The 25,281-nt window shown below is 42.2% G+C and overlaps 1 protein-coding gene and 1 long non-coding RNA gene across 17 annotated transcripts in view; one reads left to right on the forward strand and one right to left on the reverse strand.

Moving 5' to 3' along the window:
- LOC125617699 overlaps positions 1-25,281 on the forward strand; it is a 97,859-nt gene that overhangs the window by 21,341 nt on the left and 51,237 nt on the right. The window lies entirely within an intron of this gene.
- Positions 927-25,281, reverse strand: part of Mast4 (microtubule associated serine/threonine kinase family member 4) — a 555,412-nt gene continuing 531,057 nt past the window's right edge. For 14 of the 16 annotated variants that reach the window (XM_048806078.1, XM_048806082.1, XM_048806079.1 and 11 more), the window contains 6 exons: positions 21,676-21,876; positions 18,606-18,838; positions 17,965-18,087; positions 9,600-9,736; positions 7,567-7,748; positions 927-7,270 (listed from right to left, as the gene is read on the reverse strand). In XM_048806078.1, coding sequence (XP_048662035.1) covers positions 3,372-7,270; positions 7,567-7,748; positions 9,600-9,736; positions 17,965-18,087; positions 18,606-18,838; positions 21,676-21,876 — 4,775 coding nt within the window. In that variant the 3' untranslated portion in view covers positions 927-3,371. The remainder of the gene's footprint in view (positions 7,271-7,566; positions 7,749-9,599; positions 9,737-17,964; positions 18,088-18,605; positions 18,839-21,675; positions 21,877-25,281) is intronic. The other 2 variants (XM_048806083.1, XM_015482290.2) reach the window with 1 other exon arrangement.

Consider the following 25,281-nt stretch of genomic DNA (forward strand, 5'->3'; position numbering starts at 1 on the left):
CCTTTGCCCTTTCTCATTGTTTTTTAATGTAAAGGGAGAGTACACGTAGAATCTGGTCATGTGAGAAGACGAGGAACATGGCATGCTTTGAGAGAAAGGTCTGAGAAGAGAACGGGCACACTTTGGGATGTTTTGAATATGAGTCCTCACATACAAATACCTAAAAGTGAAAGGAAAGACCAAGGGGAAAGCAAAGAAAAAGGCCCAGCAAAGAATGAACCCAGGGAAACATTGTGTTTAAGGAGACAAGTACTCGGAAGAGGGCAGAATTTTTAAGACAAAAAGGAATAGACAAAGGTTGAAGAGAAGTAGGAGACAGATGTGTCGGGAAGCCTGGTGTTCAAGGGGGACATGGCCTATGTTAAGTGATGCCTGAAAGTGGGCTTTGGGTTCAGGGTGTCACTGACTGCCCTCAGTACAATGTGGATGGTGCAGTGGACAAAGCCAGATTCTGAAAGTGAGGGGTGATAGGAAGATGGGAAGGTTTCCAGCACAGACTACTGTTTTAGGGGGTCAGCTGAGCATGGAAAGAAGGAAAAGCTAAGGTTAAGGAAATGGCTTCTAAAAGGAGAGACAGGATGGCAGGGAAAAAAAAAAAAACCATGAGGGGGACCCTAGTCATGGATGGAGCCAAGGCTTGGAAGAATGTGAGGAGGTGGAATGGAGAAAGGACACTTCTTCCCTGGAGACTGTAGGGAAGACAGGTGTGGAAGTTGATAAGTCCTTCAGAGGAGGAAGTAAAAGGAGTTTGAAAACAATCTTGAAGAATGGACTGTTTGTAGAGGTCAAAAGAAAAAAGACAAACCATTCCAGTCACCAAAAGCAATGTGCAAAAACCCATACTTTCTAAAATAGACTGATAATCAGTAATGTCTTTGGAGGTGGTATGTATATTTATGTATGTGTTTTAAAAAACTTACTAGTCATTATTTTCATGCTAAATTTTTATTCAATATTATGCAACTGCATAAGTATAAATATTTGTTCAATATACAACAATTATGACATCCACGGGGGAATTTCTTAGAGAAAATAAGACTGCAAACACTTTATTGCACAGATCCTAACAAACTTTTAAGCTGTTAAGTCTACAGCTGGGAGTACTACCGAGGAGCACATCTTACAATCACACAGAGACTGACCAAAGAGAACACAGGAGAATTTCTACCAGCTGACTGGAGAGCTTCACAACAACAAACAGGTAATACATGAATGCAACCTTAAGTACTCTTTACTCATCCCAAATGCAAAAACATATTTGGCAAAAATGATAATACACTATACAAAATATACATAAAAATATCCTTTGTAAACAAGCAGCTAATTGTGCTTTAAAGAAAACTGGACAGTTAAAAAGCAAAGGCTGTAAACCATGAACTACCTCCTGGACAGACCTGGATTGATGTCTGAGTATAGAAGGATCAGGTTCTGACAACTGCCAAACATATGTATTAAAAGCTTTGAGACCACTTGAAATTCTTTTAAGTTCTTGTAAAAAATATTTTTTTTTTCTACATTTCAACATGTAGTGATGGGGAATGGCTAAAACTACATGGAAAAAAACAGGGGCAAAGAGGAAACTTTTTTTTTCCTGTCATTGCAACTCACTTTACAACAAAGGACAACCGAGTAGTAGGTTGTTATACCTTTGTTTATGGAGTGCTTACAGCCTTGCTAGATGATTTACAATCTATAGGGCTGTACAATGATGCTGTGATTACATAAACAATTTTATAGCATAAAGCTACTAAGACATCCCAAGGGGATTTGGGGCTAGGTTAGTCATTGATTGGTAAATTTTTCATCTTACAAAACCAAAACTCCTGCAATGTGTCCCAAGCATCTTATAAATACTTATCTGCATTGTCTCTCAGTGCCTTAGTACTTATGTCAGCAAGTGCCATCTCACAATTCAAAACAAGCCACCAAAAAACTTCAACAAAAAAAATCAAAACCCCTCAGCACTTAAATGATTTGACAAATTCTACATATTTCATGGTATACAAAATTTAAATAAGGCTTAGCAAAAGTAAAAAGGATGATCACATTCAAGCACCAAATAGCTCCACTAAGTCTCTTTTGTTACAAAAATGCTGCTCTTTATTAATACAGTAATTTTTGCATACAAATAGAGAGTTCATGTTACGAAATACATGGAGCTATTCGATGCATCAGAAATGAATGTGAAACCCAGGAACTTGCTAAAAACAGCAAGCTTCATCTACAACATAAGGCCCCAGCTATGTATTAAAATGTATCTGATGTCCTGATTATTCCTTAATATATATGCTATGATGCCAAAATCCAACTCCCCCCCTTCTTTTCCTCAAAAAAGCAAATTTAAAACCTCTTCCAATGCCTGATGCTTATCACTTGACCTAAGTACCAGCAGATTTGTGTGCAGCCAGTTATTTTATTTTTTTATTCAAGAGCAGGGTTGGTGCAGGACTACCACAAAATGTGTGCTTCTTGGACTAGTCACTCATAGCACAAAGGCCTGAGTGAAACCGTTTGAAAAGAAAGGAAAGAAAGAACAGAAACAAAGGTGATATATGTTTATAGTCCCTGCTCTACCACCAAAGAAGACCAGACATATAACTGACAGACAAGAACAACTGGCCTTTTGGACAGCAGGACCTAAGGATTAAAATGTCTACTAGGATGACTGAGAAAGGAAAATGGCTAGCTTCATTTGTCCTGACCATTCATAATGGAGGATTCCAAATGCAGCAATCAGAGTGCTCTTGCTTTAGAACTGGAAATACAGGTAGCCAGATCCAGTACTATCAGAAACTGGTTTAAAAATACACATTTAAAAACTTACAATCTACTGTATTTAGGGCTTTCTTTCATCTTTAACTACTTATAAAAACAGAGCCTTGAAATATTCTCAAACCACAGACCAAAACATGTGGGTGGATGTGTACATACATGAATATGGATGTATCTATTTTTACACACACCCAGTTCTGACCATTCTGCTTCATTACTACATTATGATAAGTGGTAAAGCAAAGATCTTAATTTTAAAAAGCTGTAGTAAACAATGCAATCAGCAGCAAGGTATAGACTCTACATCCCAAACCAAACACATTGCTAGATATTTACAGAGAAAAATCTCTTTCCTCAACAATCCTTAGCTGTAAAGGTATTACTTCTTTTTTGTACAAACACCATCTGGCAACAGTTCTACCGGTTCCAACTAGGAAGGCATCTGGAAGAAGGTTCCCTCTCTCTCTCCCACTCCTTCTCAGTGGGGCTCTAAGCTCTGCCTGGCGGACATTCCCACACAGTGCTGGTTTCGAAGGTGGTCAAGACACAGTTACACATTCAGGTGGGGTCTCCACAATCCTGCTCTGGGGCCTGCCCAGTTAGGAGGCTTTTTTGTGAGGGCTGCTACGCAAACTCTCTTTGCCCCGTCTCTGCCGTACCACAAAGTCCTTCTCTGAAGAAAGGGTGATGGGGCGATCAGAGTTTGGGGCTTGGGGTGCCTTGATTGCCTCCCTGCCCACATTCTGTTTCCTAGTGGGGAGAGGCTGGGCGGGGGCAGGCTCTCGACCTTTGGTTTCTCCTGTGGCAGCGGTGACCGAGAGCGCTCTGTCCCTGTGGCCTACTCCGCTGAGCCCCTGTGAATCTGAGTGCCGTGACTCCAGAGTAGAGGTGGCGAGGCGGAAGGATGGCAAAGAGTCACTCTTCGTCATTTGGGTTCTGCCATCTGCCCCAGACTGGGACTTCCTGTGGTCCCTGTTGCTGGGGGCTGTAGGCTCAAGTGCGGCCCCATTGGACTTGGCAGAAGAGGGGCTGCTGCTGGCCGTGGCAGCATCTCGAACTCCAGGCTGGGCCTCGGGGAAGCTGGAGGAGTAGCTCAGAGACTTCTCTGGGAGGGCAGAGGATCGGAAAGAACTCTGCCCAGTGGCCGAGGGTGACCGTTTCATGCTGCTGAGCTTGCCAGCCTCAGGCAGGGTCTTCTGGGGACCAGGTCCCTTCCCCTTGGCCTCTGAGGAGCCCTTTCCCACCGCTGCACCTGGCTTCTCTGTGCCTTTCAGCCGGGCCTCACCATGAGCTAGGGAAAGGCTGGCCTCCAGCTTCCCGCTGTCTGCCGCAGGAACATAAAGTGCTTCTGTGCATTTCTTCCCTTCTGGCTTCCTGTCTGCAGCGGGGACCTGCTGACTTGGGCTTCTGTCTGTCTGTCTGTACAGAGGGGGACAGTCTTTCACAGTGGATGGTTTGGGGTGCTTTGGAGACAGGCTTTGCTTTTCACTGACAATGGGAGGTTTATGGTCTACTGACTCGCTGAAGCCTGGGTGTCCTGGCCTTGGCAAATGCAGCTGCTTCTCCTGCATCTCTGGGCCATGCCCACTGCTGGGTTTCAGTTTGGGATCAAAAGGACTCTCTTCAGTGTGCAGTGGGTTGAAGGGCACACTTTCTCCCCCACCACCCACCTCGTTAGCTTTGCTCTGGGAGCCTGGGATGGCAGTGAACACATCCAATCCACCTTTACTATTGCTCCTTCCCTCTCTGCTAGAGCCACTGAGGGGCTGAGTGACAGGCTCTTTGCCCTTTGCAGTGACAACACTTGATTTCTGTGAGGAGAGGGACCTGTCTGGGTGCTTGGACTTTGAAGGGCCGGGGTCAGGGCCAGGTTGGAGATTGTGGTCACTGCTCTCACTGTGCACAGCAACAGAAGGCCTAGGAGGATCCTGGAAGGCTGCTGCAGGTTCTGCCACACCTGGCTTGGTCCCTTGGGGACCAAGGCTTGAGGAACTGCAGTGCTGCCGAGAGGCCGGGCCGGACAGGTCTTTGGTGGTCAGGGGGTGCTGAGAATCACTGCTCACATGCCTTTGTAGAGGCTGCTCTTTCCTGTCAGGCTCCTTGGGACCCTCTTTCTGCAAAGAGGAGAAACTGGGGAGCTTTTCAGTTTTCCTACTCTCAATTCCGAGTGGCTGTAGGGGACACTTGGTAGGGGGGGCTTCAGGCTTGGGTTCCATGCTACTTCTTATCTTGCCCACCTCCCTTTCACAAGGAATTCTAGCAGAGTTCAAGGAAGAGTCCTCTCTGATCAGGGACCTTGCCTCACCTTGGCTATCTCTGTGGTATATCTTTGCACAAGGTCCCCACGCTTTCTCCGGGGTCTGGGCCTGTGCACTACTAGCATCTCGGTGGGTCCTTCCCACAGAAGGGAGATTTTTGCAGTTGTCATTGGCTTTAGCAGTCTCTAGAGGATACAGTTCCACAATGGGGTCTCTGTGCACATCCGCTCTCAAGGCAGAACGCTCACTCCTCCCTGTGGAGGGTCCCTTTTCAGATGGATCTTTTAGGTTTGCCTTCTCCTTTGAGGGGGCCCCTTCAGATGGGAGAGGGCCACATGGCCGAGCCTGGTCATTGCAATGCTGTGTCTGTCCCAGGCCAGGGATGACCTTGGTGTCAGCAGCACAGTCTTGGTGTTTAGTGGGGCCACACACTCTCTGCTGGGAATCGTTTTCCATGACTGTCCATGGGCTCCTGGCAGCAGGATGGGAAACTTTTCTGTCTCTCTTTAGCTCTGGGTCGGGCAGGGAAGCTGCTGGTGAGTTCTGGAGACCCCGGCTTGGGGGCAGGAACCGAGGCTCGAGCAGGTAGGCTTTATTCATCTTTAAGCTGGCAGGGGAAGGCTCTCTCAGGCTGGAGGTTTCACTCTTCTTCCCACTACTGCCAGGAAGAGGTAGTGGCACAGAGGGTGCCATGTCACCACCAGGGCTGGGACTCTGTGTAGGCTCTGGTGATGGCTGCTCTGTCTTAGAGGCATGGGGCCCAGACAGAAGAGCAATGTCCAGTGTACCCTCAATGGGCTTCAGGCATGAAACTGACCGACCCTCCAGCTTATACTCAGAGGGGCTTTTTCTGACAGGGGACTCAGGAGCAACCAAACCTGACTTCTCTGCTCCACCATCCACCCGGCCAGCTAAGGTCTTGAGAGGAACAAAGGAGACGGTGCTCATCTGAGTTGTGTGGGTGCTGCTTATAAATGCTCGGCTCTCAGAGCCAGGTGGGGCCTCCTGCTGCCCACCCATGGGTCGGACTGGGTTCCCTGGCAGGCATTCATGGGTGCTAGATGTTATCTTGGGCTTCAGCATGGAGCAGTGGCCATCTTCTTTGTCTTCAAGTGACATTTTCTTTCGGAGGTAATCAATATTGGCCAGTTTACTGTCTAACTTCTCACTTCGGAGGAACTCCTTGGCCTGGGAGGTCTTCTCTGTGTTTTCACCCTTCCCAGAGGTGGACCTGTCAGGGGAGCGACAGAGACTGTCCTGGAGGGTGCTGGGAGCAGAGGCCCTTTTGAAATCACCCATGCCCTGGTTGTGCTCCCCTGGTGCTGGGCCACAGGCAGCTGCTGTCCCTTCGGAGGCCATCCCCTCAGTGGCCCGCACACTGGCCTGCTTGTGGAGAACATCTTTCAGCCGGTTGCCCAGAGACTGGGCCTCTGCTGCTTTGTTTTCAAAATGACTTGACCTTTCTAAAGGCTTGGGGTAGACTTTCTTCTCTCTCTCCTCTAGCCTAAAGAGAGCGTGATTTTCTGCATCACTGCTGAGACCATGGGGTTTCTGATGGGATTCAGGCTTTTCTGGGAGGCCATCTGGTTTCTTCACTGTCACCTTGGACTTCAGTTTGTCTCGGTCCACGTCGTCCACAGACTCCTGCCGACCCAGCTTCCTGGAGACCGGGCGTTTTAGGCAGCCTTGCTCCACTGGCCGGGCACGACTTAGGGACGGGGCATCGCACACGTTCTCCTCCAGGCTCTGTAGAGTTGCCTCCCGCTGGGACTGCTCCCTCTGCACCTCCTCCTGGGTCACTTCCAGACTGTGTTTGCGGGAGCACAGGTGCTTTTTGTCACTGCCATAGGAAGGTGACAACTTTTCCTCGGACTGCACACGCTTGAGCAGCGGTGACCGTGGGGGCTCAGCACTCTTGGGCCTCACAATGTGTCTGACAATGGTGGGGGGGGAGTGCATCTTGCTGGGAAAGGCTTGTGCAATCTTGGCATTGCCAAGTGAGTGTCCCAATAATGGGGATGGTGAGCGTTGTGGGGAGGTGGGCTGGGGCGTTGGAGAGGGTGTCCGGGCCAGCGGGGAGAGTGGAATGCTGCCGGCTGACTTTCTTCTTCCGGACCGGTACCTCTGCCCACTGAGTTTGGGGGCCAGGCCGTGGAGGGTGCTGGGGCGGATGTGCCCTGACCCGGCTGGGGAATTGGGGGCACTAGAACTTGGGGAGCTGCTCTGGGAGGAATTAGTACCTGTGGGCAGAAAAGAGGGCTGTAAGAATCCAGCGTCCTTGTCCCTTTTTTCCCAAACTTTCCCAACCAGACCACTGGCGGTACAGTCAGCATCATGTCTTAGTATCTCACTAATGAAATGAACCTCCCTACATCCAGGCTTAGCCCATACTACTTGTCTTAGTTTAATAGTCAGAAAAGCCCCTCTGTCCTCCCTGCGAGTCCTGTTTGTCATTTACTTCCTCAGCTTGGCAAAATCTTCATGATGACTTCACTTCCTCTGGACTCTCTCTTGCTGTCTAGACCAGGAGACTTACCAGATGGAAAGTCAGGGGTGGAGCGATAGCTGGGTGTGGGAGATCGAGGAGACAAGCTGTGAGTGGGGGAACCTGGGAGGCTCTCTCCGGATGACAGGGACCGGTTCAAGCAGGAGAAACTTCGACTGGTGTGGAGTAAAGGAGAAGGCTGTTTGGCTAGCTTTTTGAAAAGAGATCTCCTCCTGGAGTGGAAAACAAAAATCATGGATCAGAGCCTATTTTCAGAACCACACCTGCCTCCCTACCACATCCACACATTCAGTTTAGCAACTTTGTCAGATAAGCGATGAGAGGAGGATGCTACTTTTATGTTAAAACTTTCTCATGACTTGTAAAGGAATAGTCTTTTAAGGTTCTCCTAATGCCAAACGCTTAGGAAGAGCCAGGAAAACAGGAAAAATACAAATACATTCAAATCATTTCTTTATTTTATTAGAAGTGTCTTCTTTGTATGAAAGCTCTGAGTATATACCCCATATATATCAAGAGGTAATGGTTTTTCCTTCCAGAGATTAATTTTGTGTTAACTTGGATATAGAATTTGTTAAAGCCTCTACCCATTGTCTCCCCATTATCTAGGAAGGGCTGTGTGCTGTATTTATTCTGTTGTAGGCTGCTGGATATCCCTAACAACACTGTAGTCTGTGTGTTCACATGGAAAATGCCGGGCAAGGTGAGGCTGCAGCTTCTATCGACGGTAGCAGACATGATACACAGACACGACCATGCACTTAGCACTTGATGAGCAGGTCACAAAGCAAAAAAATGCAGCTACCCCTGGCTTATCAGTGCCCCTGGATCTATGGCATTCTTTTACCATCATAGAAGCCAATCTCACCCTGGTGAGCTTACACAGAAAGTTGGGGTACTACTATCCCTTGAAACAATACGTAACCTAAAGCACAATCAAAATATAGAGCACAACCTCTGAAAGAACAGAGGGACTCTTGAACTCGAGTGTGTAATTTTAATCAAAGTCCTTGGTGCACAAAGTCATAAACTTACAATGAAACAGCAACTCCCCTATGCTGTCTGCACACCCCAGGGAAACTACCTTCTTCTACTTTATCTGTTTCTTCTTCCATTTGTCTGTATTTTGCTAAATAATGTGCTTATCCTGGCATTTTAAAAACCTTTCCCAGTTGTAGAAATTATCAGTTGATTTCTTACCATAGAAAATGAGAATTAAGCTCTTGTATAATCTCCTTCTATCTGCTGAACAAATACACTATCCCTTTTCTATTTCTCCCAATATGGCTAAAACAAAGAATTTTAGTTTCACAATGGCTTGTGTTTTAATTTATATCACAGCTAGGCTACGTATAACATTTCTCCTTTTTTGTAAAACTTTTCCTTGGAGTTAAAAAATGATTTTTTTTCTTGTCTGCCTATATTCCTATATTTATATCAAGAGTCCTCTTGGTGAGATAAATCTGTCAGATCCAAGTGAGGGAAGGACAGGGGCTGTGGCAGCACAAAGAAGCCACACCAGGGGCCGCCTGGCAAAAGGTATCCCCACCTGGAACACCAGCACTCCCCCAGGCTGCCACTGTGTTACCTTGTTAGACTTCAGTCAGTTAGAAAAAATCCTTTAACTTCCAGGTTTATTTAGAAGCTTTAAAAATGTACTTATTTTGGAATATCTGGCATTACAAAATTGTTTTTAGATAATCTACGGGACATTTAAAATGCAGATTTAATGTGAAAAACTGCCTCCTACTGGTTCAGTTCTTCAAATTCAACTCTCCTAAAATGAAGTCTAGCAGCTTCATAAACAACAAAAAACTTTTCAGGGTGCTCACAAGTGATAAAAAACTATTAATATTAAAATCCTTCTGCAATGAAAATATGTCAATGCTTTTCTTATGAAAAATAATGCTACTGTGAATACAAACTTCAACAAATATATGTGAACTGTGGCATAGAATTTCTCATAGAGAAATAGGTCTTTCTCATACATAAGCATTTAAGTAAGGAGTAATTTCTCCAACATGGATATATACCAAATTCCCAAGAAGAATGATTTAACTAACCTTTCTAGACTTTCCTTCTTCTTAGACTTCTTGCTCCGCCTCACCATCCGGCTCTTATAGCTGTTTCTCCTGGCTGGTCCTGTTTTGATTGATGTGTTTTCAAATGGGGTAGTGGTGATTGACACCTTATTTCCACTCTATAAAAAAGATGAGGTGATATCAAAGGGGAATGCTGTGATGCAACATAAGAACAGAACAGAGGTAAGAGATCCAAAGACGAATAAATACAAGCATTCATAAAAAGAGCCTTCCAGTTTCTAAACAACCCTTCCATCAATGAAGTCCAAGCAATTCAAATGGGGGTGGAGGGTAAAATATGAAGTCTCTTAAATAGGGTGGGCTCTGGAGACCACATGTTTGAGTTCAAATCCAAGCTTTGTAAACTTGGAATGGAATCACTAGTTGACCCAGCCATCCCACTCCTTGGTTTATACCCAAAGGACTTAAAATCAGCATATTACAGTGATGCAGCCACATCAATGTTGCAGCTGAGTGATGCAGCTCAACTCACAATAGCTAAACTATGGAACCAACCTAGGTGCCCTTCCACAGACAAATGGATTTAAAAAATGTGGTACATATACACAATGGAATGTTACTCAGCCTTAAAGAAGAATGAAATTAGGGCATTTGTGGGTAAATGGATGGAAGTGGAGATAACCATGCTAAGTGAAATAAGTCAATTCCAAAAAACCAAAGGCCAAATGTTTTTTCTGATATGCAGATGTTAACTCACAATAGGTTGGGGGCAAGGCTAGGAAAGAACAGAGTTACTTAAGGTAGAGGGGAGTGAAGGGTGGGAAGCAGGTATGGAGGTAGGAAGGATAGTAGAATGAAACAGACATTATTACCCTATGTATACATATAACTATATGACTGATGGGATTCTATATCATGTACAACCAGAACAATGAGAAATTATTTTCCATCTATATATGATGTACCCAAGTGCATTCCTACTCTCATGTATAACTAATTAGAACAAATAAAAAATAGTAAACAAACAAACAAAACAAATCTAAGCTCTATGATCTCAGTGGGCTGGCTGCTCACCTCCTGAGGCCTCAGTGGAGTCACATACATGGTACTTGCTAATGGTACCAATGCTGCCTATCCCACAGGGCTCATCTGAGGCATAAATGAGAGTTTGTAAAGCCTTTAGCACCAAGTGTGACACATGGAAAGGACTCTATAAATAAGTTATCTTCATCCATATGTATTAAGTATAAATGTGCCCAGTGGCTGTCTGCTCTTGGCATGCATATACATACATATATATATTTCTCCCTTTTGTGCTTTGTCTTTGGCCTAGAAATCACAGAGTAGCAAAACTGAATGAGACTTTTATTTTTAATTACTTTAAAAGGTTTCCTTTCTATTGTCATAAAACCTGTCAGTTTGCAGAACTGGAAAACATGTGCCAGCTGGTAGGAAACCTCTTTCTAACCAGATCACACTGGATGAGGTAGTTCCTGGTGGGCTTCTGTGTCTTTTCACTCAGTCTGGGAACGGGAGTTTCCTGGGCAGGCCCTGGGGATGAGCTGAGCATGGAGTCAGCTGCTGGGCCCAGAGTACCCAGGGCAGCAGGCAGTCACACTGGCATCCATAAACTCTTTTTGAATTTTGAAATAACCAGGAAAGAAACATGTCCTTTCAAAGTAAGAGATGGTTCTGATTACCTTGAAAATATGAGTAGGATAAGGAAAAGGGCATTTGCCTAGAGGACACCAGCAGCTCATCTCTAAGTGGTACCAAGTGATGGGAAGTTAAGTGTGGTAAGAACAGGGGATTGAAACCAAGTGATGGGAAGTTAAGTGTGGTAAGAACAGGGGATTGAAAAAAAAGGGACTGACTGTTTTAATGATAATATCTACTTTCTGCCCCTGATTTGAGACATGCCATTATAAGAAGAAAAGAGTAAAGTAGAAATAAAAAGGAAATCATTGAGAAGCCCACCACCCAACTACACTGGTAATATTTCATGTATTGTCTGCTGGTCTTTTTTATATTTGTGGTGATGGAGATAAAACGCAGGGGCTCATGTGTGCTGGGTAAGTGCTGTGCTACTGAGCTACGTCCCTGACCACTGCTGGCCTTTCTTTTTCAGGCTTGCACGTGCATGTGCACATACACAAGGTTTAAAAACAATTTTAATTTTACTATGTTTGTTTTTCATTTTTTATTATATAATTTTTAAAAACTTTTATCATTAAGTATTATCTTAAGAACATGATTTTTATTTGCTGTATAATGTAGTCTATCACTTGGGTGAATCAAAATTCATTTAGCTATTTCCCTACTGCTATTATTTTCTGTCTTTCAATTCCTAGGAGTTCTCTTACATATTCATATTTTGTTAGGGAAGATTTATCCATGCCTTACCTCCAAGGAAAGTATTTAATTATTGGTTTTTTAGTTCTCTATACATTTAGGAACATATAAACTCATACCTAATGTCATATTTGTAGAAAATATTTTAGGAAACTAGGGTTTGAATTTCAACAAGACACCCCCCCCTTATTCAGAAAGGATAGAGATTTGCATTCTACTTATTATTTAAATAGAAATTTTGGCTAATAAGTATGTAAGGGCTACCACTGAAAGATTTTTGGAACAGGTTATCTCTTCACAAATTGAGTGAGACCAGATAAAAATATGTCTTTTCTTATTTTGAAGGCTAGAGGCCACAAAATGGTTGGAGTTCACCTTTCATTGATGTTCTTTTAATCCTTTTCCACATTCCTACATGGAGTAGTCACCCAGAGCTGTAATAATCATCTGGCTGTCCTATTGTCCACTTGAATCTGAATCTAGTTCTACTCACTTCTATGGAATTCATGACTGACTCTTATGTCTAATCTAATGAAGCTAACCATGCCACCTGGCATGGTAGAGCTTGTAGAGCTTGGTTTTTAAACCATTTTCATATATATTCTCTTTACTTTTGGTTTTACAACCTAATGAATGGGAAGGGACTGTCATCCTCGATGTACAGATAAGGGCAATAGATTCAGAGTCCCTGAAATTCTTCTTCCTCAGGGTCACAGAGCCCAAGGGAAGAGCTTGTGCTTTTCTCTCCTGTTCCTCACTCTTCCATGCTCTTCTCTCCCAGACCCACTGTGTAGGGGAGGGTAGGGTACACCCTGAGTCCCTCTGCCTCTGCCTGGTGTGGTATGTGGTTTGGGCTTGTCACCAGGGGTGGTGAGCATATCAGCATGTAATTTATGGCCGTGAGTCATGCTTGAAGAATCAGATCACTAAGGAAATGTAAACATCAAAAAATTGTATAAGACAAAATATAATTTAGATCCTGAGCACTCCTCATTACAAAACAGTGAGGAGTAGAGCTTGCTAAATGGCAGCACATCACCCCATACACCCTATAAAAACCAAATTCAGTTTTCTCTTTGTTTCTATATGGCTCTTTCAGAGGACAATTCACTTTTGACTTACACACATATAGCAAAGATAATTTCTCTAAGGAGTAATACACAAAGGATGTAGAGTGCAAATATTAGGTTGGAAACATTACTAAGTAGAAAAATGGTAAATGATCGAAAAATAGGTGCTATTTGTGAAGCCTGCCACCTGGTGGATTCATTCTGCTACAGCAGCTGCTCCCTGAATTCCCTCCCTGTAGTTTACCTAGGCTTATCCTCAATTAACTTGATGAATGAGCCACCTCTTAGAGAAATTCTGTGTCACTTGTTTAAAAGATAACAGCAACAACAACAGAAATGTATCCAGCAGATTGTTAATGTTCAATTAATTCACTTTTACTTTAAACTCTTTTGGTTATTAGTGCGCAGTGGGTGGGAAATTATTTTAAGCTAGCTGAACTGAAGACAACAGCAGAAGTCAGACTATCTAATCTCTTCTCTCAGCCTGGCTCTGTTAACTGATAAGCTATCAGTTGGCCTTGGGTAATTCACAGAGTTCCACAGGTTTTACCTTTCTTTCTCTGAAAAGTAGAGATGGGGATGGGCTCTTCCTTCATCCCCTTGCCATTGCCCTGACACACTCACCCAACCCCAATCTTCCCACATACCGTATCCTCACATAAACCCAGGTTCCAACCTGCTGACTTGCTCTGTGCCTCACACACCTTGAGATTTACACAGTTCTTCTTGTTGAAGAGCTATCCTTACATATACACAGCTCTTTGTGTTGCTGAGGCTGGGCCCCTCTTCACATACTGCATCCACCCATCTTTCAAAACCCTGTGCAAATAATCCCCAATTCTCTGACACTATCGCTGTGCCTCCTCCTAGTGAAAGGAAAGCCATCTCTCGTCCTTCAGAACTTGTGTTTTACACTCTGTTCCTTATGTTTAACACTTTGTTTATAACCTGGTATTGCCACCACTTTCCTCTGTGAATGCTGGGCTATAAGTCATTGGCAATTGGAGACTTCATATATAGAGCAGTATTCTGTATATATCATAACTTAATCTATAAGTTAATATAATAACTGTATATTCTGTATATATCATAACTTAATCTATAAGTTAAAAGCTCAGGCTGCTGAGCTACTCTACTCGTTGCCAGTCATCTTGTGCTCCTTCCTAGGAGGTAGGCTTGGTTGCTTTGTTAACTTCTCTCTCCCTTTTTAAAAAAAAAAAAAATCTATAGTATAGAGACTTTTATATTTACAATATCTATAACTGCAAGGGTTATTTGTTTTTATTTGTAGAAAATGCAAAAGACTTTCTGGTACCAAGAGCTCTTGCTTTATTATTTTATGTGCCATTTTTGTGTGACTCTTATAGTATATATCATACAAGGCTCTGTATACATCAGGGGCTCAACAAATATGAAAATGGTAATGATGCTATTTGGTGATCTCCATTTCAATATACAGAAGCTCCCCAGAGGTCCTGGAAAGGAAATCTCTAAACCAAGTGGTGGTAAAATTTCAGGGCATCTCTTACACATTGGAAATTAAACTAATGCTATACTAAGAAAGCAGCCTGGCTGAACAGAAGGTTTCCTGGGTTACAGAAGTCAGGCCTGGCAAGTTATCATGTGAGCAGGGGACATGACTGGGTCAGTTTGGTCTTTGTCTACAACTGTAGGACTGAAGAATGACTTCAGTCTATTTGTGAAGTTCTTTTTTTAAAAAAATATTTTATTAGTTATTAATGGACCTTTTATTTATTTATTTATATTCTGTGCTGAGAATTGAACCCAGTGCCCCATACATGTGAGGCAAGTGCTCTACCACTGAGCTACAACTCCAGCCCCGTGAAGTTCTTTTATGAAGTTTTTGTTTGTTTGTTTTTTAAAGATTGCTGCCTTAAAGTCGAAGGGAGATGTCAGGAAAGGTTGAAGGGAGTCACTTGCCACTGGGGAGATGAATTAGACAACCACGAATGTCTATAATTCTATGATTCTAGCATGCTGAGCGACTTTGGACAAGTTTCCCTGAACATATAAGTTAGAGTTTTCATAGCAGGTCCACTTTGAAGCTGCAAAGGGAAATGAGACCAAATGTGACTATGACAGGTAGAAAATGATAAAAAATACTAGACTGGAAGTACCACCCCATGTAAAATCAGCCAGGACACAAGGAGCCTACTGTTGATACTAGTCACATTACACTCTTTGTTCAAGAATTGTTGGTTCATTTTGGAAGAAAGCTACATGATTACACAGTTCACTGGGAAGATAATTAAGTCCCTTGTATCCTCTTTGTTTCATTACACTAGTTCCTCCTCTGAGTGCATCCGTATGAGGCACAGGCAGGATCCTCTACATGGATCACAAAGCCATAGGTTCTAAGAGCCAGAGCTCTCCACTCCACTATGCTTAAGCCATTTCAGGGACAGAGCTGGGCCCAGGAATAAATGCATTAGGTTGTGGAAGGTGATCTGTAACCACAGGAGGCAATATATTACATCCAAGACCATCTGATTCTGCTGAGAAACCTGCCAGAAACCTTTAGGAGAAATATATATTCAAATATCATAGAAGCAAGAAGAAAGGTCTTAAAATACAGAATCATATTGACATACAAAATAAATCACGAAAGTAATCAATTATGTCTCAGCAAAATAATGTGTGTTCCTCAATATTTATATATTTCGGTTTAGTTTGTCTTCTGCTTTTATGAGCAGATGTACACTATGATGTAAAGATATGTTGTGGCAGAAGCTATTTTGCACATAACACAATACTGTTATAAAGAATGCAGAAGGCAAGACATACATTATTACCATTTAAAATCCTTTTAACCTTTTTAAAATCACTGATGCCAAGCTTTGAAAAAGCTGTGCTAGGATGAATGACAACTAAAAGAAGCCCACCTACAAAACTTATTCTCTAACTCCAAGGGTCAAGCTGTGCACCTAGACAAAGAGTGTTTTATAGACACTAAGCTCCATTGTCTGCCCACCTTATGGTCTATTAGATACAGGAAACAAAGGAAAACCTCATGGTTCCCTGGTCTTTATTCAAAAAGGGTGGCTCTGTGAGCCAGTGATGGGGCACCAGGGACCACAGAATAAAGTACTCTGGGCAAAGTAGCTTGTGAGGTTCTTGAATCTTGAGTTTCTTCTTGACTTATTTTTTGAGATGATTTCAGATGACTTTTACAGCAAGAGATCTTAAAGTTGGCAATCCTGCTCTGCCTCCCATTTCTTGTACATTTACTGAGACTCTTGTTCCATCCCAGTTAGATTAGACCATTATCAGAGACAGGTGCTGAACTGAACTTAAAACCTCAGGCCTTATCCTAGCAGGAGCCAGAAGTGTTGTTTGTTTCTACTTAGTGTTGTTTGTTTCTACTTAGTAACCACACAGAAGTCTAGGCTACCCCTGTCATCTTAAGGCTTTTGCTACCCAACTAAATGGCATGTGCAATAAAACATGAAATCAGGACACAACAAAAGTAGCTATGTAGTCCTTGTCCCTGACATTAACTTCTGGACAGCAAGCTTTCTATTCCACAAACTTATTGAGCCCCAAATCCCCAGGGGACCTGAACACAAGATCACAGTCTCATGAATCCTGTGAATTAATGGCAATAACTTCGACCAACTGACTGCCTCACACTAGACCTCAGGATACACACACTATTGCTTCTGGAGACTAGGTTTTCAAAACCAAATCTTTTGAAAAGTATACTTGTGCAAGCTGAAGGGATAAAAGAAGCGAGGAAGAAGTCATTTAGCTGCATTTAGTTTTGAAAGATATGCCACCTACTTCCTAGGAGCACCTTCCAAGTCCCTCATTTTCTTTTAAGTTTCACCTCCTAGGTCATTTCATTTCCCTGGGATACCTCGTCCCAACTCACAGAATGTTCTCTCCCAAAGTATGACATTCCTCTTTCTGCTAAAGCCCCAACTAATTGTCGTTTTTATCCCCCCGCCTTACATCTCCTATATTTCTAGAGGACAAAGACCACCCTTATCTCCCATGTCACCAATGTCTATAATGAGGGCACCAGAGTCAGTCTGATTTTGATTTTTTTTTCTTTTTTGGTGCAGTGCTGGGAATTGAACCAAGGGTCTTGTGCATGCTAGGCAAGTGCTCTACCACTGAGTCACATCCCCAGCCCTTTACAGTCAGTCTGAATGAATGTGGTTTAAACCATATATATGAGATTATGCTTATATATATTTATGCTCTTTCTCCCTAAATAGGCTCGGGCTGGTCACGGCTTTTAGAGTCAGGGTGGAGTGCTTGAGAAGCAAAAGACCACCTATAAATTTGTGGGTTTGTTAAATAATCCTCAAAGTAGGGACTGCATTTATTAGCACAGATAAATCAGCTTTCTTTTCAGTATAACTGTCTCTCTCCATTCACATCCATATTTCCTGTGATCTCACTTCATAAGCTCCATTCAGCTTACCTGTCAAACAAAAATTGATCCAACTTAAGCCGACTTATATATTTGTATGGGAAAGAGGGAAACCTAATAATTGCTAGAACCTCTCCTCCCCTACCACTTAGTTCCATCATTTGTAGTACATGTGCACCTACTCAATGATTCTTTTAAAGGAACTCTTAGGCTCAATCTGATTCATGGTTCAGTACTAGTGTCTCCTACTATACTAGAATCAAACCTACCAAAAAATTCCTTAAGAAAATGACCTGAGGTGGATTCCATGATGTGCGAGGTACATAAACAAAGAGTATTCTTACTATGTAGAATGAGAAGCAAAATTAGGAACTGGGTGTGCAAATATAGAGATATTGTTTCATAATGTAAAGGAATTCATAATACTTTGTCTTTACATTAAACCTCAGACTATGAATATCCTCTAAATAATGAGACTGATGACATGGGGCCTTGGAGAACTCTCTCTTGGCACTATCGGTCTACCCATCTTCTCTGCATGGCCATGACATAAAGAAGACAGTACCTTCAGCAGGAGCTCTATAACTTCTGTGTGAACAAGTCCATGCACTGGCTCTCCATTGATGTGTGTGATCAGATCCCCAGCCTTTAGTCCTGCCTGGTATGCTGGACTTCCTTCTTCTACATTCTGAAGTTCAAGAGAAGAGAATGTTTGTGAGCAAACAAATGACAACCCTAACACCTACTGTTTGTTCTGGCAGAATATTTTGAGCAATTCACAAATGATACTAAGTTCCTACTAGGACATCAGAAAGGCATGTTTCCTATTGTGTCATTGTTCTGAAATAGGTTATTTTCCATTTCCTTTAAAAATTTTCAAGAGAATTGGGAATCTAATTTTAAAAAACAACCCCAGGAAAGAAAAATGTAAATAGGATAGAAATATAACCTTTTAGTATGTCTACTAGTTGATATATAAGAATGGACAATCAACTATGAAAACTGGACAGAATTAGGAGATGCATTTATTAATTTTTGCTAAATTCAGTTCCACCATACAGATAAAGGAAAAGAACATTAAAAGGAAAATGAAACAGGTTCCAAAGGCCAGGTTAACAGAAAATAAGTTTTCTATTAACTTTGCTTCAGCCACTCCCCAATCTGACTGGAAGTGAAAACTGACAAGCAAGAGACGATGGGTCTTACCCAAACGATATGGTGCACTGTATAGATGTCACTGTCTCCCACGTACACCCGGATGGCTCGGATGGTGAAACCATAGTTCTTCCCTGAACTGTGGATCACAATGGGCTGATGGGGACTCGCAGCAGCTGTTGAAGAAGAGTCTCGACTGGGAGAAGAATCTCGTGAAGAAGAAGGATCCGATGACAAGGAGTGGGGAGACATTGGACTTCCCAGTGGAGAGACAGCAAACATATCTGCAACAAAGAGCCAACCGTCAAAGCCAATCCCAGGCACACACACATCCCTGCAGTCAGCCTCCCCAAGGAGCTCTGTCAGGTCAGGGAGCATGGCCACAAAATGAAACCCACTCATTTTCAACAGCAAAATAAAGAAACAGTGCAAAAATGTTTATATTGATAAATGGATGCATTTTAAAACTGAAGCCTGTCAAAGAAACATCAGAGCTGCTTCTATTTTTAGCTAATGTTTCAATTAATATTTAAAGTTATGATTTCTTAGTTCTCTAATTAAAAGAGAGATTAGCTACTTTCTGGCTATGATACTTTTCTTTAATATATTTTAATAAGGAAAAAAATCACGGATGCGTGTATTTCAAGTATGTCCTAGTGCAGAGAAGGCAGTTTTTACTACAGTAAAAGAAACTAGACTCCAAATCTTACTCAAAACAATTTAATGTGGTCCTTTCCAAAAACCCATGACCAGGAAACCAAAGATCAACCTACCAACTTCTTTTTGCAATGTTATTGAACTAGTATCGATTAATGAATTTTAATAAAGAAAACGCTAATGTGGCAACTTCTCCATAAAAGAATGACTCATTACTATGCTTACAGATTGATTATCCTCATGTAGTACCTGCAAATAAAATAAGCTCTCCTCTAGGATAAGGCAGATGAGATAGAGAAATTTTATGAGCATCTCAGCTCATATTCCAAAACACCAGTTCTACTATTTTTAAGCAAACTGCTATGTTCCAAATGTATCTGTCCCCCTCCCCACCAAAATTCATATGTTGAAATTTAACCCTCAAAGTGATAGTACTAAGAGATGGGACGAGGCCCAGTGAGGTGGTGCATGCCTATAATTCCAGTAACTCAGGAGGCTGAGGTAGGAAGATCAAGAGTTTGAGGCCAGCCTCAGCAACTTAGTAAGACTCTGTCTCAAAATTAAAAAAGAACTGAGATGTATCTCAGTGATAAAGCACCCCTGGTTCACTACCCGGTACCCACTCCCACACCCCCAAAAGTGGGAGGTTGATGAGATCATGAAGGTTCTGCCTCTCCTAAATGGGGTCAGTGCCCTTGTAAGAGACCTGAGGGAACCTGCTTCCCTCTTCTGCCTGTGAGAATATCTGGCAGGTGCCCATCTATCAGGACAAGTCCTTGCTAGACACCATGGCTGCTGGTGCCTTGATTTTTGGACATCCTAGCCTCTAGAGCTGTGAAGGATAGATTTGTTTTTCATAGACTTGGTAATTTATAAAATTTTGTTATAGTAGCTTGAACACACTGACACAAACTTTCAATTTATAGCTCATTATCACCATTTCATCAACATGAATCTAAACAGATATTAACTGGTCACGTGAAATTGTGTGTGTGTGTGTGTGTGTGTGTGTGTGTGTGTGTGAGAGAGAGAGAGAGAGAGAGAGAGAGAGAGGGAGGAGAAAAGAGCAACTTAAAGGGGGTGTTGAGTTTTAAATGTGAACGTTGTTGGCACCAGCCTACTGGCTGGTCTGCAGTACCACTGAGAGACTCACTGCTGGCCACAGTAAGCTGAAAGTTCCAAGTTTTATTTTGTCCAAAGAAGAACAAGGCTAAATGTATCACCACCTCTGTTCCTTCACTCTGACTTCATGAAGCATCCTGGTCCTCTTTGGGGGCTACTTTATGTCTAATCCAAAGGTCAGGTAAGGGGAGGTACAGTTGTGTGAAGGGAATTTCACAGTATATGAGTGAGAAGAAGACAGAGACAGACCCAACTGCAAAACAGCCAGGCCCCCAATCCTCTACCCCATTATGGTCTCCCTTATCACCCCAGATTGAATAGTTTCCCTAAGTGCAAGCCATCTCACCCACTTTTCAAATGTGGACAGAACCATATCAAACTTACCTTCCTGTTATGCAGCTGCACTTGGGCTACACCTCAGGCTAAGAAGGGTCCTTGAGACTGGGAGAAAGGTGTCAGCCTTATGGTCTAAACGGGATGTCTCCCAGAAATGGAATCTGCTAGAGTGAGTCCTACTCCTCAAATGAGCATTTGTTTATATCCCATTTCTTTTGGCACAAATATGAAATTCTAAAAATGCAAACAATCCCTTTTATACAAGGCCTGCATTCTTCCAAACACAAGCCATCTGCAACATAAGTTAGTTCCCACTTCTTCTCTATGGCTGTCATATGAGTGATGTCACAACCACCAGAGTGGGTATTTCATCCCTGCCAGTGGAGTTACTACAGACTTGGTAGAGATAAAACCAGGTTGTGGAAAAATACTGCAATCCAATTAACCCATAATTTAGCCCAGTTTTCCAAAACAGGGCAGAGATTGATTTGACTACCAATAGGAGGGGGCATAGCTCAACTGACAGAATTGGGAAAACTTGTAATTTCAGTGCTGTGTGTGACGCTGTGCATCTTTAGAAATGAAAATCTTTCATTTTCTGTGTCTATTTCCTTATTAATTAAATGAGAAAAAACTATACTTAGTTTTCCAAAACAGATGCTATAAACAGTTCTGTAAAGTGTATAAATGATATGCAGTGCAGAAAAGAAAAATCATTCCAGAAAGAGAAAAGAAAAGAAAGAAAGAAGGCTTCCTATGAAGGAAGACCCTCTCATTCCCAGATGCAGAGAGTGAGATGAAACAGGCCGTGCATGCTGTTTGGGAGCCCCAGAGGTCCTGCAGGGGGGAATTCAGGGGTCCACAGGCAGGAACTCTGGAGAGCTGTCCTGGGACAACACCCCTTATTACTTCAAGCAATCTTGCATCTCAGATAGCATTCCAAGATGGGGGAAGGGGGAGCACATGCACAAATCACACAATTTCATGCGAATAGATGTCTCTCTACCTCCTGGGATCATGAGGGACAGAGCACTGGCAGAAAGGGACTTTGTGACTTTCCCCGAGATTTTCTTTTTTTCTGTGCTTTCTAATCGCTGCCGAGCCATGTGAGAGGCGGGTTCACTGGATGGCTTTGAGGAATTATCTGTACTGTCCACACACTCGCTTCGTCCATTTATCTGATCCAAGTGCTCTGAAAAACTGCCAACTGTACAAAGAGAAAGGAATAGGCACACTCAGGAAAATCCAGGACAGGAGAGATGGAGACGGCAAGAGAGAGAAGGAAGCACATACACTGGAAAACGCTCTCCCATGTGGCCCATGTCCAGACAGTGTCAGGCCAACACGAACAAAGCTTTCAGAAAGATAATGCTGAGAAGGAGACAGAAGAGGTGTCCTTTCAGGCTTTGTTCTCCTTCTACAAAAGTCTGACAAATTGTCATTTGGTGATTCCATTTAACTGGAGGAATAAATTACTTTCCATACTCTATTTTTCAGAACCTGTATGGAGATGACTGTTGTTCCTTCCTGGCCCCAATAAAAAGCCATGCTATGAACTGAGCACTACCTTAGGAGCACCAGGACTACACACTTCATACTCTGATACTAATGATCATCATCAATGTGGCTAATAATTTTGACACGGGCACACTGAATCACTCTATTTTGGCTCATAGCTGTTCACCTCTAACCATCTAGTAGGCTCAGGTATGTCACCTACAGAAGAGTGGCAAAAGCATCTCATTTGGCTTGTCCCATGGGAGCCTCCTTTTACTCTAAGCTCTTTGCAAATTTCAATGGACAAGACATAGGATATTACTGGCTACACTCCTCAGCGGCTCTCTCTCTTCCTGGCCCTTTATCTAGGAGGTGCGTCCTCCATTAACCTTCCCTGAAGTTAATTTCCATCCTCTCTAAGATACCCCTTACTTTATTAACCCTCAGTAAAAAACTAAAGTTGTTTATAAGTTAAAAAAATCAGAGGCCGGGTTGTAGCTCAGTGGCAGAGCACTTGCCTAGCATCTGTGAGGCACTGGGTTCGATTCTCAGTACCACATATACATAAAATAAAGGTATACTGACAACTAAAAAAACATTTAAAATAAATCAGGACTACCCTCAAGAGAATATAAACATAAGGAGTGGACAGCAGTGGAGAATGAGAGAGGCCAACAGTACAGAAAGTTCTTAAGCACAAAGACATAAGTCCCTCTGGGACAAGCTGAGCACTGACTCATTTGTGTTTCTCCTATTCTTTATTACCCAGGTCATCAATTTTCTATTTCCTTTTTAAAAATCACTGATAGTACATTTTTGTCCATCTAAAAGAGGTAATGCTCATCTCATAAACTTATGAGACAGAAATATAGAATTTATATTAATAGAATCCATTAATTAATAGAATCTAAGCCCCCTGTGATTAAAAATTTTCAACTCCATCATTATTTTAGGAACTACAATCCATGCAGAGTATATACCGCCATTACAGATGCTGCTCCATTGAAAGATCAGCCAGCATGTTTTAAAGTGAGGACCACATGACATTCTTTGACCAGGAAGGTGTGGCCTGATTTGACATAGCTAATATTTCCATTATGATGCTGCATACACACTACTCAACTGTACAGTACTCATCTGGTCCTTGCTCCTGGAGGTGGTCTGGAGACAGCTCTGGTCTAAGCTAAGGAAGCCTGGGGCTTGAGAGGGTAGTGTGGGCATAGCATATTTCATGGCCATCTACTGCACTCCAAGTATAGGAAAAGGTTCATGGACTTCCATGGAGACCTCCTTTTTAATAAAATTTTTATTCTTTTTAGTTCTACATGACATGGAATATATCTTATTCTAATTAGAATCCTTATCCTGTGGACCTACATGATGTTGAGATTGACTATAGTGTAGTCACATATTTACACAGGAAAGTTATGTCGGATTCATTCCCCTGTCTTAAAGCACCCATCTTGGCCAACCAAAGAGGACAATCTTAAGGCAGGTATCAACAATGCTTTCATTCCTGTATGCTAAATGCATTCTCACTTAGCTGTGTATCTATCCCAGTCCCTTAAAGAAATGAGCTACTAGAAGGACTTGACAAAACTGCTTCACAGGTCAAAATTTCATCTCCTAAAACTTATGTTTACCTTTGGGTGAGTTACACATTTTCTCTCTCCTTCTAATTGGGTTTGGTTGGAATCACTGACAAGAAAAAAATGAAAAGCCCAATCTCTGGGTGCATTTGAGTACCACTTCTACCACTGAGACTTGCTTTTCAAGAACTCAAATACCATGCTATCATAAAAAAAGAGAGAGAAAGAAACAGGTATAAAGTTGTGCGGAGTGTGGATATTCTATTCTCTCTTGTCTCTGCCACTTCATTTTGCAACACTGACTATAAGCATGTGCTTCCTTTCTGCCAATGGTAGATAATGTCACCTTAATGTTCTCTAAATGTCAAGGGTTCCTTCTTTTCGATGGTGGAGTAATATAAAAATCAACAAATTTAATTTTACTACAGTCACGGTTTTCAGGTTCTCTAATTACCCTTGGCTATAAGCAAATCAGCTCATCTCTCTACTCTGTACAACCCCCAAGGTCTTTGATTATTTTTAGTGTGTGTATGGGGGAGAGGGAAAGAGAACCGTGGTTTGAATCTATTAATCAAAATGCATGACAGGACCTAAGCAGAATTTTTTTTAATTATGAAAGTAATCAATCAAATGCTTAGACACCGTTCCCCTCCCTTCACCTCCTGCCTTTCTGATAGAGGCTGAAGATGCCAAGAGAGAATAAATAATTCACTATGTGAAGAACAACATGGAGGTGAATATGCTCTACTCAGGGCAAGATAGCTAAGGCCTTTGTAACCAGGATTATAAAATACCAATATATCTACATTTGATTTGAGCACCAAGATGAGCTCAAAATGGCCAAGAATTGAAGGGAAGTAGGTTGCCTCAACACTACTTTTACATTGCTATTCTCCTGGCTTTACAATTAGAATAGGTGCAATTATCCAACACAGAAACAACTGAGGTGAAAGGCAGTAAAAGAAAAACCAACCAACTCTACAATCAACTCTAAGCATATGCGAAATGCCACAGATACAAACTTTTTAGTGAAGCTGAAGTCAATCTAGCTGGTGAATTTTTTTTTTTTTTTTGTGAGGGGGTGGGGATTAAAAAGAAAAAAAAAACTTACACTATGAATACTCAGTTAGTTAAAAAAATTGAGAAAAAAACTTGGAATAATTTATGGTTATCAAACTAGCATACTGAATATGACTTAATAAAAACATTTACTATAGCAACCATAAGCCATATTCACGTTTCATTTTTTTTGAAAAAAGCATAAATGCATAAGATTTATAGAAATATATGCTGTGCATGAAATTTTTATAAAGCAAATGATATTTTAAATGCACCTCAAAGTCTTGTTGTGCGGGAAGTGCAAGTTTGGTTATCTAAGGGGAATACCTCTACTATTAAAAGTCAGCAAATACTTTAAACATCTATGGAGGCAAAATTACCAATGTCAGGAAGGTTGCTTCACATAAAAGTGCTGTCAAGGAAAAGGCTCAAACCCTTGACTGCCTCCCAAACAGGCAAACATGTCT

The sequence above is a fragment of the Marmota marmota genome, unplaced genomic scaffold, assembly GCF_001458135.2.
Source record: "Marmota marmota marmota unplaced genomic scaffold, marMar, whole genome shotgun sequence".
Classification (NCBI taxonomy): domain Eukaryota; kingdom Metazoa; phylum Chordata; class Mammalia; order Rodentia; family Sciuridae; genus Marmota; species Marmota marmota.